The sequence below is a fragment of the Tympanuchus pallidicinctus genome, unplaced genomic scaffold (assembly GCF_026119805.1).
Source record: "Tympanuchus pallidicinctus isolate F22 unplaced genomic scaffold, pur_lepc_1.0 scaffold7, whole genome shotgun sequence".
NCBI lineage: Eukaryota > Metazoa > Chordata > Aves > Galliformes > Phasianidae > Tympanuchus > Tympanuchus pallidicinctus.
The window spans coordinates 11,299,524-11,314,122 of record NW_026294791.1 but is presented as its reverse complement, the minus strand read 5'-3'; the positions used below and the strand labels follow the sequence as shown (position 1 = coordinate 11,314,122).

At 38.2% G+C, this 14,599-nt stretch overlaps 1 protein-coding gene and 1 long non-coding RNA gene across 5 annotated transcripts in view; one reads left to right on the top strand and one right to left on the bottom strand.

Annotated features, from left to right (window-relative positions):
* Positions 1-7,639, top strand: part of ADGRL4 (adhesion G protein-coupled receptor L4) — a 76,007-nt gene extending 68,368 nt beyond the window's left edge. For all 4 annotated transcript variants that reach the window (XM_052666094.1, XM_052666096.1, XM_052666093.1 and 1 more), the window contains 3 exons: positions 2,355-2,446; positions 3,977-4,145; positions 4,642-7,639. In XM_052666094.1, coding sequence (XP_052522054.1) covers positions 2,355-2,446; positions 3,977-4,145; positions 4,642-4,704 — 324 coding nt within the window. In that variant the 3' untranslated portion in view covers positions 4,705-7,639. The remainder of the gene's footprint in view (positions 1-2,354; positions 2,447-3,976; positions 4,146-4,641) is intronic.
* Positions 7,640-7,645: 6 nt separating this feature from the next.
* Positions 7,646-14,057, bottom strand: LOC128072380 (uncharacterized). Its single transcript, XR_008202237.1, has 3 exons — positions 12,923-14,057; positions 10,699-10,767; positions 7,646-8,075 (listed from the first exon to the last, which is right to left on the bottom strand). It is a non-coding gene; the product is annotated as an uncharacterized LOC128072380 (long non-coding RNA).
* Between the last annotated feature and the right edge of the window lie 542 nt (positions 14,058-14,599).

Genomic DNA, 14,599 nt, shown 5'->3' with positions numbered 1-14,599 from the left:
TTCCCTGAAACCTACTTTTTTGAGGCACTGAATATTGTACAAAACAGCCTACGCGCTTGGCTATCATATTTTTTATTAATGGAGTGCTTCTAAAAGGGCTAAAAACCTACTTAAGGCTTTAATAAATCTTGGGAACGAGCGGGTGTTTCAGAAGTTAAGCTCGCTGCCATTACCCTGTAACGTTACCTCCTGAGAGGCTACCTGAGACGTGTCAATGTGCTGTGCCTGCACTCTGCAGCTGGCTCTGAGAACCAGTGTTAACCTCTCCCTCTCCCCTGACACATCCAGATTATTCCCATCAGAATGAATTGATGAATGAAAAGATCATAGTTAATGAGTATTACCTCAATGCAAAGGGCCAAATCCTATTATCCTGTGCTACAGACAATGTAAATAGTATTTGTGTAAAGGAGCCCCACTGGCATGAAGAGAAATGGAGACTTCTACCACGAGGCCCCACATCTCCCCCTCCGCAGTCCCATCCTTGCTCAGCAAAACCTCCCCAGTTCTGCAGCTGTTTTCCATGACCAAAGGATAATGGAGTCTGGCCCACAGAGCTTCATAAAGAGCCTATTAGCAGCAATAGGAAGGCTCTCATTGACATCAGTGATGTTGGTGACGAGCCAGCAGGGAGGAGGCTTGGCTGCACGGTCGTGCTGACAGCTTCAGAAGAGGTACTGGGGTGCTTTCTCTGTGCTTGTGGTACTTTGATCACTTTTCACCCTACCTTTTTTCATATTACTGTAATAAGTACATTAGGTGGGTTACACAGATTACAGTGTGTGTTCTACGTTATTTGGTATATTATTCACCAACAAATATAAGATAAAAAAGTAAGTCTGCATATAATTACCCATAACTGCTGACTGACTTATAATTAACTTTGAAAAATTGCTGGTTTAGGAGATATTACAGATTACAATTTTAAATACAAAGAGCTTCAGAATAGCTCTCATGATCAGTGAAAGTACAAGGTATTCAGGGAAGGATTAATTCCCTAAACTGCTAATCAGCTCTATCTCCTGTCTTATCAAATTGTAAATACATTATACTGTATTAAAGTATGAGCATGCAGCTAATTAAAGCAGAGCTTGAATTTAATATCAGGTACTCCCACCCAACATAACAAAAATGTTCTAAAGGCATACATAACAAGTGCTAACAAATGAAAGCACTTCTTTTAAAACTGATGCTGTGTTTATGTAGCAGGCTTTTGTTTTCATTTTGGAGTAGGTTTTTGTGTTGTTGTTTTTATTTTTAAGAGAAAGGAGAGTGGTAAACCACACTGTCTTTCTGGAGAAACAAGTTGGGGAAGACATTAATTCTATTTGGTCTGCAGCTGTAAACTCACAACAACCAACCAAAGGATTACAACCAAGGATTTACAAATATACATCCAGATAAAATTTGGTTCAGTTATTAACATTGCAAATAGATTCTGATGTTAAATGCTGCAAACCAAAATAAGTCTTCTTTTAAAAAGCACGAGAACAAACTCATCTACATTGTTAAAGAATAGCAATAGAAATTTAAATGAATATTCAGTTAAGCCTATCTGAGCAAGCAAAGGTTCAGAACCATGACTGAGCATCATTTACAAAACTACTTCCTTTAGTTGTTTTTTGTTTGTTTGTTTCAAACTGAAATAAAGCAATATGATTATAAGGAAAGCAGAAAATGTACACGCGTGCACGCACACACACACACACACACACACACATACATGCATACACATTGTCCACCAATGAAACAAACATAAAATGGAGGAGAGAATACCCTGCGTGGAACCTTTCAGCAAAGTTAGTTTTTGAAAATTTCTTCACATAAGCCTCAGATATTTTTATGCCACTTAAAACTTTTCACACCCAAAAGAACTCAGAACATACGATGTTATTAATGTGACATTAATGTATTAATATGATATTTATGTAACAAAGATGTGCATTTTGTCAAAATCTACACAGTACTGTATCATAGAAAATCAATAGCAGGAAGCATCTTTAGGATCCTCTCCTCTCTCTCTCCTCTCCTCTCCATTTGCTTAAACATCTCTACTTACAGAAAAAAATCAGACCATGAAATCAGAGATTTACCAGTAAACATTTGCAGACTTTTGATAGGGATAATATTGAGATAAGATAGAGTTACTACCTTGTTTGATCAATCTTTATTATGGGGATCATAATTTTTAATAGACATGGATCAGAAAAGAGTTTCCCCCTCCCTACTCCATCACTGGATTCTCCAAGTTTTATATACGCAGAAACTTTATTGACTTGTTCCGTTTACGTGTTTTACTGAAACTCAAAATCACTCCAGTTTGAACTAAAAATTCTTCTCTTTACTCTCCCCAGGTTAATTTGCTGGCTTTTGGAGTGATTATTTATAAAGTATTTCGACACACTGCAATGTTAAAGCCAGAAGTTAGTTGTTATGAAAATATAAGGTAAGTTTGCCATTTAATACTATTTTAAACTTCTGTTTAAACAGAATAAAGCCAAATGTGAAATTAAGGATTCAAAAACAATGATTTAAACTTCTGGAAGATATGTGGAAATACCGAAGTGGTTTTCTTCTATTGTCATATATATCTGGAGGTAAACTTTGCAGTCTTTCCTTCTCCTGACCAATGCAGTAACACTGGACTTACAGGAGATGTATAAAAACACTACAAGAGGTCCATGTCAATCAAAGGATAAAGGCTGAGGGGAGGGTTAAAGTAGTAATTGTACCTTCTGTAGCCTCTATGCAAGTCAAAACATGCCCAAATTGGGACCAAAATATTTACCTTGAAGTAACAAGGCATACAGAAATCCTGTGATAAGAAAATCAGGCCATTTTTATTAGTAGTAAAAAGTCCACAGTAGGGCATTGTGCTTCTATGGTGTTGAGGAGTGGGGGGTTCCTCTCCAGGATTTTTACTTTGCATGCTGTTATGATTTTTCCATCAACTCACTCTCTTTAAAACTGATTTATAGGAACCTTGAAAACCGTTTGTGCAGGAAAAGCTGAAGTGTACTACAGGGAACGTTGAAAACAACTTACTGTTTGTGTTGCTTAGGAACACTCCTGCAGTTTCAATGCACTGCACTAGATTTATAGTTAGGATTTAGCAATTGTTTGATTGATTACTTTCTCTTATTCCTTACCCTTCATAGCTTCATGTGGTGAGCTGGTTTTAATGAAGTTGAAAATTATTCATTTTCCGAGGAACAGTGCTAAAAATGTCTGTTGTTCAAAGGAAGTCCTGCAATGACTAGGCTGAGAATGAATAAGAAAGTAATCAGTGGTTTCATTTCCAAGACAACATGCTACAATTTGCTTGTGCCCGTGAGCAGAGCTTTACAGTATGTTGGAAAAAAAAAAAATCATAGCCAATCAGTTCCTGTAATTTTAAAGCATCAATACAGTGACCCAGAAAATATTTGAGAGTATAAGTGTTGTAAAAACAAAAATATATTTTTAAAAGGAGAAAGAATGAAAGCAGGAAAGTCTAGGTTTACAACTGGCACCATCTTCTTCAGTGAACCTGAGAGGCAGCCTAAGAACCCTTTGATGTCATGCACATGTACTGACCTAAGAGCATACTGTACATTTTTCTGGGTTATTTTTTGAGGAGGATAAGGGGGAGGAGGAAAAGCGAGAGAATGCTTCATAACAGACATATGTTTTTCCTTGGGGAATTACACTAACAGTAGATTTAAATCAAATCATATGGTGCTGCAGTACACCAGAGAAAACATATCTGAAGATTAAAGAAGCCAGTGTTTTAAGGCCCTCCAGTTTTACTCTTTTGCAGTCAGCGATTGTGTGTGCTTATTTGTGTCACGGTGCTACAGCACACCCTAAAGAGCAACCCATGCATTTGCACTTCTTAGGCCTTCACAGAAAAAAAAATAAATTGCCTAGGTAGCATTCCCTATGCCAAGCAGCAAAGGGGTATGCAACATATTTGCATTTGTCTACATTTCCCTAGGTCCTGTGCCCGAGGTGCTCTCGCTCTCCTGTTCCTCCTTGGGGCTACTTGGATTTTTGGGGTCCTCCACGTCGTCCAGGGCTCCGTGATTACAGCCTATCTGTTTACAATCTTCAATGCATTTCAGGGGATGTTCATCTTCATCTTTCTTTGTGTGCTGTCCAGAAAGGTGAGTGTCCTTATGGGGAGCCACAGGGTCCTCAGCTGTGCCCAGGACAATGCCTAGACTTGAAGTGGAGCAAAGTCCTAGTGTGGACGGCTTTTCAAAGCAGGAAGAAACCCTTGTTGGGACTGGGAAGGGAAGACGGGAAATACTGCTGTTGCCTTCTGGGGAGACAGAACATCTTTGCTCCTATTTTCTTCCTGTTTTTTTAAAAAAAACATACAGAAGATCAAAAAATGAACTTGTAAAACTCACCAGTAACCAGATGAAGCAATGCAATGGATGCAGTAAAGCTCAATTCCATTCTTTGCAGTTAGTAACAGGATTCACATTCCCCAAACAGTTTTGAGATTATGCTTTTTTCAGTGTCCTGTCCTACAGTTGCAAGCATCCCCACCTTAAAATATCTAATGAAGTGATTCATACTCAATTAGTAAAAACACATAAAAATATATATATAAATTTATCTATTTCATGTTTGGATTCAATATTTTTCTTTCAGATTCAAGAAGAGTATTATAGGTTGTTCAAAAATGTTCCTTGTTGTTTCGGCTGCTTAAGATAAATAGAAGGAAAATCAGCGTGAGCCTCTTGGTGGAAAAGGGGAGCAACCTAGATCATGTCACTATGGATATTACAGGAAAAAGTGGTATTGTACAAGCATGAAATGGCTGAGTGGGAATATTTCTTAAATGATTTACTGACTGCTTTTTTACGTATGTGTGCATTCATGCAAAGCATTTATATTATGCTGTATACAAACAGCATACAAAACAAACTGGATTATCACAGAACATATATTAACAAAGACCGAGGAAATAAGAAAATTTTAAAACGAGCTCAGGACTTTTCATGACTTAGGTTTTGTTTCTGATATTGGAAATATCTTCAGCTCTTGGAAGAGAAATATCAAGAACCAGCTAGCACAGCAGATTTTATTAATCACTTGATAGTGGAATCATACTCGCTGTCTTTCTGTAGCAATGAGCTTCTTACATTCAGTTGTATATGACCATCTGCAGTGAATGGGTTCCATTAAAAAGTCAATAGATAAAGATCTGCTTCAGCACAGACTTTTGAAAACATTTCTTTTAATTTAAAGTAGATTTAAAAAGGAATTTGTTTAATATTATTCTCTTATCGCTCTGAAATATATATCTGTATATTAATCAATTCTTTATTTTTATAACTTTCAAACAATAGTTTAGATCTGAAGGAACTGAGGTCAGATCTGATGCAAGAATGGTATCAGTATGGGACAGCCATTTCGTAAGTGAAAGGTTATTTTGTGAATACTTTGAAAAGGATCTGGTTCTTGTTTTATTTAATTGCCAAAAAGACTGAGATCTGCTAAACTGGCACTATGATCTGGGAGGCATTGGGAAGGAAATACTTTATGAAGTTTGTCACTTGGTAGGGACATGTGGAATCCAAACCACATAGGATCAAATGGAGGATCAACTGAAAAATAGACTGGTAGAATTCACCTATGTAAAAGAGTACAGATTTAAATTCAAGATCATGTGCTTCCATGAAATTGTAATTACAGCAGTTTGCCCTATTTGTAGCACCCTTGAGTCAACCATTTCTCTTCCTCCAATGCTCCTGAATTTAGAACATTTATCCTGTGTTTATCCTTTAGAGCACACAAAGATCTGCTGAAATCAGAGAGAACTTGCTGTGGTGCAAGCTTTGCTGCATCAGGGCATAGATGTGTTACATCAGCATTTCCAGCTGTGCCATCATACTCATATACATTTTTAAAGTATGCTTTAATTTCATTCTTTTAGCACCTAGTTAATGTGAAGCACTGAGGCTCATTCCACATTGCCTTCTAAGGAAGTGTCTAAGATCTCAGAAGAAGTCATTTATTTTTACCAGTCAGACACTGTAAATATGTAGTTGTTAATAAATCCCGCTGTTGTTTTGTCTGTTAAAATAAAGTACTACTCTGAATTTTATTTATATTAAAGGAATTCTTTTTTTTTTTACTAACAGAAGGATTTGTTTGGATTTTATCTTTTTTCCATATACACAAGGCTTTCATTGTATGTACAGCAATGATGTGCTTCATTATGTATATTCCATGTCTCTGTCAAAATTTTGGAAACCACAAGAGGAATCTCTTTTTTTCTGGGAAAAAAAAAAAAAAAAAAAAAAAGTATTTCAGATGGTCCTTTGAATGTAAAATATGTGAATAAACTGAAATGCTTAGCTTTCACATTTTAACATATTTCCCTTCATTTAAATAAATACAGTGAAAAAGTTCTCATGGTTATATATTATTTGCCCTGAATTATTTGCTGTATTTCCTTTGCTGCTCTGTATGTTCCCCCAGGTTTGCAAAAATGCAAATATTACTCAGCAGAGTCTTTTTAGAAGGATATCTATTAATGCATCATTTTTTAATTTCTTGCAGAAGTATAACATATACTAAGACTGGCTAGGCAGAGTAGTATCTCTAACATAATGACTTCAGCATGCTTAGTGCAATTGAAAAAATTTCCTTGGAAAGAAAATATGTCATGAAGTGTTTAGGTTACAATAGTCTTTTTAATGAAATAACATCTTTTATAGGAAAACCATGCACTCCAGGATCTGAGTCAGATCGTCATTGAAACTGGATTTTCCTTACATGCAACGATGAGATTTATGTTTTAATACAGTACATAAGAGCAGATAAACTTTGTTTAGATTCATCACCTTCAAGCCTGAAGGATATTGTCATTGTCCTCCCTAAAGCATGCAGATATACTGATGAGAAATAAAAGGGTTTATTTGTCACTGCCCTTACTAACATAAACCCCAGCCCAGCAGAAAGGGAGAAGAGGTAACAGACATAAACTGAAAAAAAAAAAAGATTTCAGCATGACAGCAGAAAAATCTTTTTCAGCATGAAGCTAATTGAGGATTGCAAACGGTTTTCCAGAGAAGTTGCGCAGCTGTGTTAAAATCTTTGGAGTTTTTAGGACTGGATAAAGCCTCTAGCAACCTGATCTCATACCTGACCCTGCTTTGAGCAGGACAGGGGATGAGATGACCTTCTGAGGTCCTTTCCAGCCTGAATTATTTCATGAGTTTAGGATATTAAGTATCAAACTGAAAAAAATAACAGTTGGGCATCAGTTACAGGCAAAGTAAGGAAACCTGTGCTCAAGTCATCCATCAGCTGAACAAGTTGCTTTCCCAAAAATAAATGTGACCTATTTGTCAGATCAACTGGTAACTAGTTGACTGGTTTGATGTATTCAGCATCTTTTCAGACTGCATTCTTTTGAAGGGAATATGACATCTCCAGGTGGGGCCAGCAGGAAAAAAAGACTCAAAACAGTGATTGACAAGACAGATAAAAGTAAAATGTTAAGGTTTCACTCTGAAAGCAAGTGCTTGCTGAAGAGAGAAATTGTTCTCATTAAACTAATCAAAGAGAAATTTGTGTTCAGTGTTGCATTTCATAATGTGCTTCAAAATATAATAAATAAGGTCAGAATTAAAAATGACTGGTTTATTCTGAAATAATTGTTTCTTCAAACATGTATTTTAAGGAAAAGGCAACTTTTTAGAGTTAATTATCATCACAACCTTTGGGAGTTTTAGTTTGGCAGAGCTGTGCTGATGGCCAGCTGATCTTTACCTGCTGGGATGAAGTAGGTAGACACAGACTGCCCAAAGTGGCTTCAGACTTTCCTCTGCTCATCAGTTTTCACAGTCCTCAGGACATGGTGATGCTTTGAATTCAGAAATTTGTATGCTTGTGCATCTTTTCAATTAGACATTAAAAGGAATGTCGCACATGGTGCCATTATGCAGACAGAGCAAACATTTGCAGGGCAGGTTCCAGCAGATGCATCTCTTCACACCAATAGTACTACCTTTTACATCTTTGTCATGATATTCCTTTACAGACCAGCTCAGAACCACACTCTTGGCAGGTGTCTGTTAGTCACAAAAGTCCAGTGTTCTTCTTTGAGAACTTCATAGATAGGATTAAAAACTGAAACTTAACCCATGAAGAAAGTTAAAAAATGTTTTCCTTTGGTAAAACAGGAGGAGGGGAAGGGCCTCGAGACAACATCCTTCTGTGTTACTCTTTTCTCTCTGTTCTTATGCATTCGGGACACACAGCATTACTGTGCTGTGAAATTACAAAAATAAAGATATTACCTCACCGAAGTCAACCCCCAAAGCTATTTTTATATAAAATTAAGCCTGTAAGACTGATGCAGACTTGGAAATAGCTAGCCATCAGTACAGCAATACTCCATCTAACTGCAACCAAAACATCGAGTGCAAATGTGTGAAAGTATTTTCGCAAGTTGCCTGGCTCCCTGCCAGCCCAGCCCTCATAGCCAATGCTGTGAGCAGCCCGATCATACAGACTGCAGCAGAGTGAAAGACCGTGGCGCCTTTTTCAGACTCTGAATCTCCATGACAACCCATTGAACAAAACCATACGGAGAACCAAGAGCCCTCAAGCATCCAGGCTTTGCCAGGAGTCATATACATGGCCACACATGGTACCTGGAGATCCTGGAACTGCTGCTTCAAAACAAGCCTCGAGATATGACTGTGAGCACCATAATTCTGTCAGCTTTACTGTTATGCAGCACAATTGACAGCAGCAATTTTACTAGGTGAGAAAAAAAAAAGACCAGAAACTGAAGGGGAAGAAAAAGAAATAAACAGAAAGTAGCAGTAAAGCCAACTGCTGAGAATGTATTAATATTTTGCAATCTGAAGCCAAGCGAGAAGGTAAAAAAAAGAAAAAAAAAAAAAAGAAAGGCACAGAAATTATGACACTTAAATATGATTATTGACAAATTATATTTATGATAATAAGACCCTATTTTGTTTTTCTTGAGGCCTTAGTTTTACAGCTTCACAATGTAGGTCTGTCCTTTTCCAGGAAATCCTTCTCCTGAGCTATCCCTTTAAATTTGGCAGAAGCTGTGCTTGTGTAGAAGTTGTTTTACAGCTCTCTGTTTTTTCTCATCTTGCTGGTAAGTACTCAAATTTTATCGTGTTTACTCTTTTGGATTCCCAAGGAAATAGCATATTTTCATCCGGTTTCATAACATAGGGGAGTTTTTCTGTTTTCTGAAGCATTGCTGGATGTTCTAATTAAAACCAGCTCTAAGATTAGCCATCAGTCTTCACTGCAGTGCAACAGGCACATCCCTCCCGTGTAAGCCTTTGTATTTATCATAGCTATTTGTATAAATGCTGTAGTCAGCTCTGAATCCATGTAAACCTAACACCATTTAAATTAATTTTGGAAGAGTTTTGCGAGACACTGCTGAATAATTTAGTCAAATCCAAGATGATTACAACCAGTTCTTCTTTATAGTAGCTAAGTAAGTTAGAACTGTTACGCAAAAGCTTTTTCTTGTTGCTGATTTTAAGAGGCAATTCTGTTTATATTGTAAAATTTTGTGGGAAATACTTGGTTGCTAATATCCATAAATCAGTTATATTTTAGTCAGGGTAGGGATGTATTCCTCCTGTGTTAGGCCCATTATTATTGAGACTAATGGATTGAGTAAGAGGCAGCAGTCTTCAAAATCCCTTTCCTCTTTGAATGTTTCTGCAACGAGCAGACTTCTGGCACCACCTTGGCTTCTGATGGGTTTCAGAAATAATTGTTGATGATACAGTAAATTTGTTTTCTATCCCTTGTGCTTAAATCCCAGTCTCACAAACACTCATGCATTTGCTTGGTTTTATGCACGACTAAGTCTTTGGCGTTAATGAGACCGCTCATGTGCATAAAGCTAAGCATATGTGCAAGTGTTGCATGATCAGGGTCTTAGGATGCCAATTTGCAGTAATAACAGATTTGCATAAACTCACGATCCCAAGCACTGTGCTCCCTGCTCATTATCAATAGTGAAATTCATTTAGCTGTTTTTCATTCAGTGATGTTGTGGGTTTTGTTTATTTTTGCTTTTCTTTTTAAGGTGAATTTAAGGATGGTTTTCTTGACACTAATGAGTTATTGCTGATTTCATCTTTATTTTCCGTCATATATATGGGAGCTGTTCTCTCTGTTTGCAAATGCCCACTTTCCCCGTGTTATTATCATCTCATTCATGCTAGCAATAAAAGATCAGATCACTTCTAAAACTGAAAATATGTTCCTTGCTGGATAAGAAAGGTGGAGAAACACCATGCACAAATTTCCAGCTCATCAAACTTCTGTGAACAAGTCATGGCTTCTGTCACCAAGGGGTTAGGCCCAAAACTAAATTAATAGCAGCTGTAACCCATTTAGAATAGATGCCAGCCAAGGGAGAGGCAGCTTGAGCACCTCTTCAGCAGGTGGCTTGATGGAAGCAGAGAAAAGTAAAGTATATCCTCACTGAAACTGTAGCTTGTGTTCTAGTGAGAGATAATCCTCCTTCTTACTCTCATCTCTGGCTTGTTTTTTTTATGATCTCCACTTAATGCCTATAATATAACTTCTAAAGACTTCAAAGTTCAACTCCTCCTTATCAGAAGCAGTGGTGCATACAGAGCTTCTCTGAATGGATAAGGCAAGTACCAATGAGAACATACATACCTTTCACAGACCCTCCCCTCCTTGGTTTGCCTGGTTCATATACAGTTGTTTTCCAGCCCCAAGTCTGGCCTGCAGAGGATGAAGTGAGTTCAGGATTTTACTTTGCAGTGGGGAATTGCTCTTAGTGCTGCAAATGGCAGTACTTGATGGGTGGTAAAACAAAGGCTTGACTGTCTGCTAACTCACACGTGGGAAGTTTTCAAAGATTGGGAGGGAAGAATAGATTCGTGAACAAAATGGGTGGTAGAAGAGTAATCAACCAGAGAACCAAACACTTCTCTGTCTGAACAAGTGAGCCTGATAAAAAGTGAACAGTACAGGGGAAAAGGAGGCAGTGTCATTTTAAAAAGGAGAAAGGGAAGAAAGAAAACAACAACCCATATTTATGGATTATTGGGAAAATGAGAGAAACATCAAATGGTAACAGCTTCCAAGGATGTATCCCCTGAAGCTAAACAAAATTGAAAAGGCATCAACTGAATCTTAAAGCAACTCTCAAAGATGTTCTACTCACTACCTTTTTAATGAATGATCTGTATGCAATACTTCTAGGTTACAAATATTATGGGTTAGTGAATTGGACAGCACTATACTGAAGAACCATCAGGAAAAAGTTTACAATAATAAAGCAAGAGGGAAAGATCCTGTGGTTCTGCTCAGCTTCCATGAAACCATGTAAGCCACTGTGTTTTATATACACTATCACATGTTTTGAATGATCTTACTTGGTTTTTTTTTCTTTGATAAGTATGACTTTCTTAAAAAAAAAAATTATATATGTATATATGTAGAGATACATAAGCTGTAAGCCACAAATGAATTATAGAATAGCCTTGGTTGAAAATGGCCTCAAAGATCATCATTTCAACACCCCTGCTGTGGGCAGGGTTGCCAACCACTAGATAAGGCTGTCCAAAGTTTCCTTCTGGGTGTGACAGAAACTGTATGTACTGGGTACATACACCTCAGATACATCCTTTTCTGCATGTTATCTGCACTGAGAAGGATGAGCAGGAGTACACTTTGTGCTTATGCATAGTCTACAAAAGTAGAGTAGTATAAAGCCTTTTTTTTTTTTTTTTTTTTTTTTTTTTTGAGATCTGTCCTTTCTTGTGGTCAATATCATTCCAGCTACTTGAAGGACCAAAGGCTTCTCTCAACTATGTACTGCCTACAACCCTATTGGAAATGCTTACATGTTGCATGGTTATTTCATAGCTATTTTAGACCTCTTCCACCAGTTCTTCCCCCAGATCAGCAGTACTGATGGAGGATGTTGCAAGTGACAATTTTGCTGTGTCTATTCTATGTACAAAATGTGCTGGTGAAGGACCTTATGTAATGACAATGAAGCAATAGTATCTTCTTTAGGGCTTGTATAGTGCCAATACATGCTGACCTTGGAGGTCTTATTTGTCAGGTTCTGCAGATGAGTATTAGTGGCTGTTTGTCAAAGCAAACATCCTCTCCAAGAAATGTCTGTGCTTGGGTCTCCCTTTTCTACAGCAGGAAGAATGGAAGGCAGTCCCAAACAGTGCATGGAGGTAGAAAAATCTGCCTGCTGTTGTGATAAACGCAATGACTGAGCCAGATTCAAGTTACTTCAGCTGTTTGCTAAGGGAAAAAAAAAAGGAAAAGACTGATAGCAACATAGAATTAGTGTGTGGTCCCAGCTGTGCACAGAAGCACACACCCCTTGAGGTACGAGGCTGGTGCTGTGCTCTGGGAAGATGAGCAGGAGTTGGTCCTGGTGGAGAGCCCTGCCTAGAGGGCTACCAACATGCCCACTGGGCTGAGAGAACCTGGCCACTGCTGTTGCCAAACAGCACAAAGCAACCAGGAGGTCCCAGAGAAGACCGCGCAGGAAGGCTGAGATAAAGTGGAGAAGGATAAAAAAAAATGATGTTGGTAATAAAGCCCCTTGTTCAGCATTACATGAAAGCATGTTGTCTGTGATCTGTACCACTTATGCCTTTAAGAGTACTTCAGCGGATTCCTGAGATTTCACAATGCTTTACTTTAGTAAACCTAAATTTCAAATTGTAACTCCCACATCTGTCACTAATGAGGGCAGCAAAACTTTGGAGATTTCTGAAAGACATCTGGAGCCGCAGAGAGCAAATTCTCTGGAGGCCAGCCCAGGAGGAAGGCATTAACCCTCTCAGTGCTGATGGAAAACAAGGAATGCCAGCTACTCTTACTGAATAAAAGAACCTGTACATACCTGAAAGTCCTACTGCAATTATTTTCAGCATAACACAGCTTCTCCACAAGCCCAGGGCCCTTCAAAGTGTAATCACAAAGGCAGCGCACAAAGAGGTTGCATTGTCCCTTAGCAGGCTGGAGCAAGCTGCGGCTACTAAGTACAGGGGTGGAAGTGGCAGACCAGAGTCCCATTGTGTGCTCCATCTGAACGGAGCGACTCCTGCTCCTCAGATAGCTCTGCTCCCTACATCTAGCTGTCGTAGCGCTCTGGCTTGGCTCCTGCGAAGTAGGCACTTGCGACAGACACGCCCGCTCCTCTACCACTTCTTTGTTTAAATGAGTTCAAAAGTTCCCAGTTTCCTGACAACTTTTTTTCCCTCTTTTGTTTTATACCAATCAGTTAATTTGCTAACATTACCCTCCTTATCTCCCGATCTTAGGCAAGCTGGCTGGGTTTACTGATGTCTTTATCGTGCATTCCAGCCATCACTGAGGAATGCAGGTCGGGAGGGAAAGGAGGAGGGCGACTCTTCTGAAACTGGAAAGGGAACGAGGTCAAGGTAGTGGGGCAGGCAGCAAGGGTGGAAGTGCAGAAAAGGGAGGTGCTTTAAAAACAAATTCACTAATCCAACTGCTGCTCAGCTTTGTCCTGCTCTGCACTGCTAGAGATCTTTTTTGTTTTCCTTTCTCTTTCTTTTTTTTTTTTTTTTTTTTTTTTTTTTTTTTTTTTTAGTACTTGTTTTGCCTGTTATAAAATCTTCAGGACATAATCCTATTGTTCTTTCCATGCTTTACAAAGTGGTCCAGGTATTCCACATGACATGCTTTCATTAACTTCCTATCAAGGAGTCCATTTTGAATGGAAACATTAGAACTGCTTGGAAATTGAAACATTTTTCACAAAAGATGATGGTTGCTGTTTTGAGACCACTTCACTTTTTAGGCAGAATTACTGTCTTAACCAAATACAGAGCTTTTTAAGCTCTCTTCCATAAGATTTACTGTTACTCAGATTTACAGGATAGTGAATGAATATAGAATGCAACTTTGTCTTCATTACAAAAGGGACAGATATTTAGGATAAAAAATACTAATTGAACAGATTTATTAAAATAAAATATTGTTGTTTTGCTTCGGTATGTTGAGCTTGTTTGTGTGAGTGGAATAACCAGACAAGCTGATAGGTTTTTTTTCCCCACTGCTCTGGATGTCCTGCGTGAGCAAGACAGTCCTACTTTATCTCTTATTATATTCTTCCAGATCATGGTTGATCACAGAGGCATGACCATGAGGAAACTTGTCTTTACTTTTGCCAGCTGCATACCAATCAATAGAGAGAAATCCATTTTCTTTCTATCAAGCACTGAAGAAGAAGAAAGGGGCTGTCTTGTGTGCATGTGTCAGAGTATACAAAAGTTTAAAGTAAACTCTTTCAACTAACTCTTTTTCCTGGCAGACCTTTCTCTGCCTTCTACTGGCTGAAGGGCATTGTAGCTCATGCTGTAAAAGGGGAAAAGATCTGCTGGCAGAGACTGCTTGTTTTAAGCTTCTATTTGTTTTGCCTCCACTCTAGGAAAGAATGCAATATTTCTACAAAACTCTGATTATTGTTGTTTTTTTTTTTCGTTTTGTTTCCCCCTTGACTGACTTGAGCACCGGCAAAGCTCTCAATTGACAAACAGGAAACTGAAGGGAT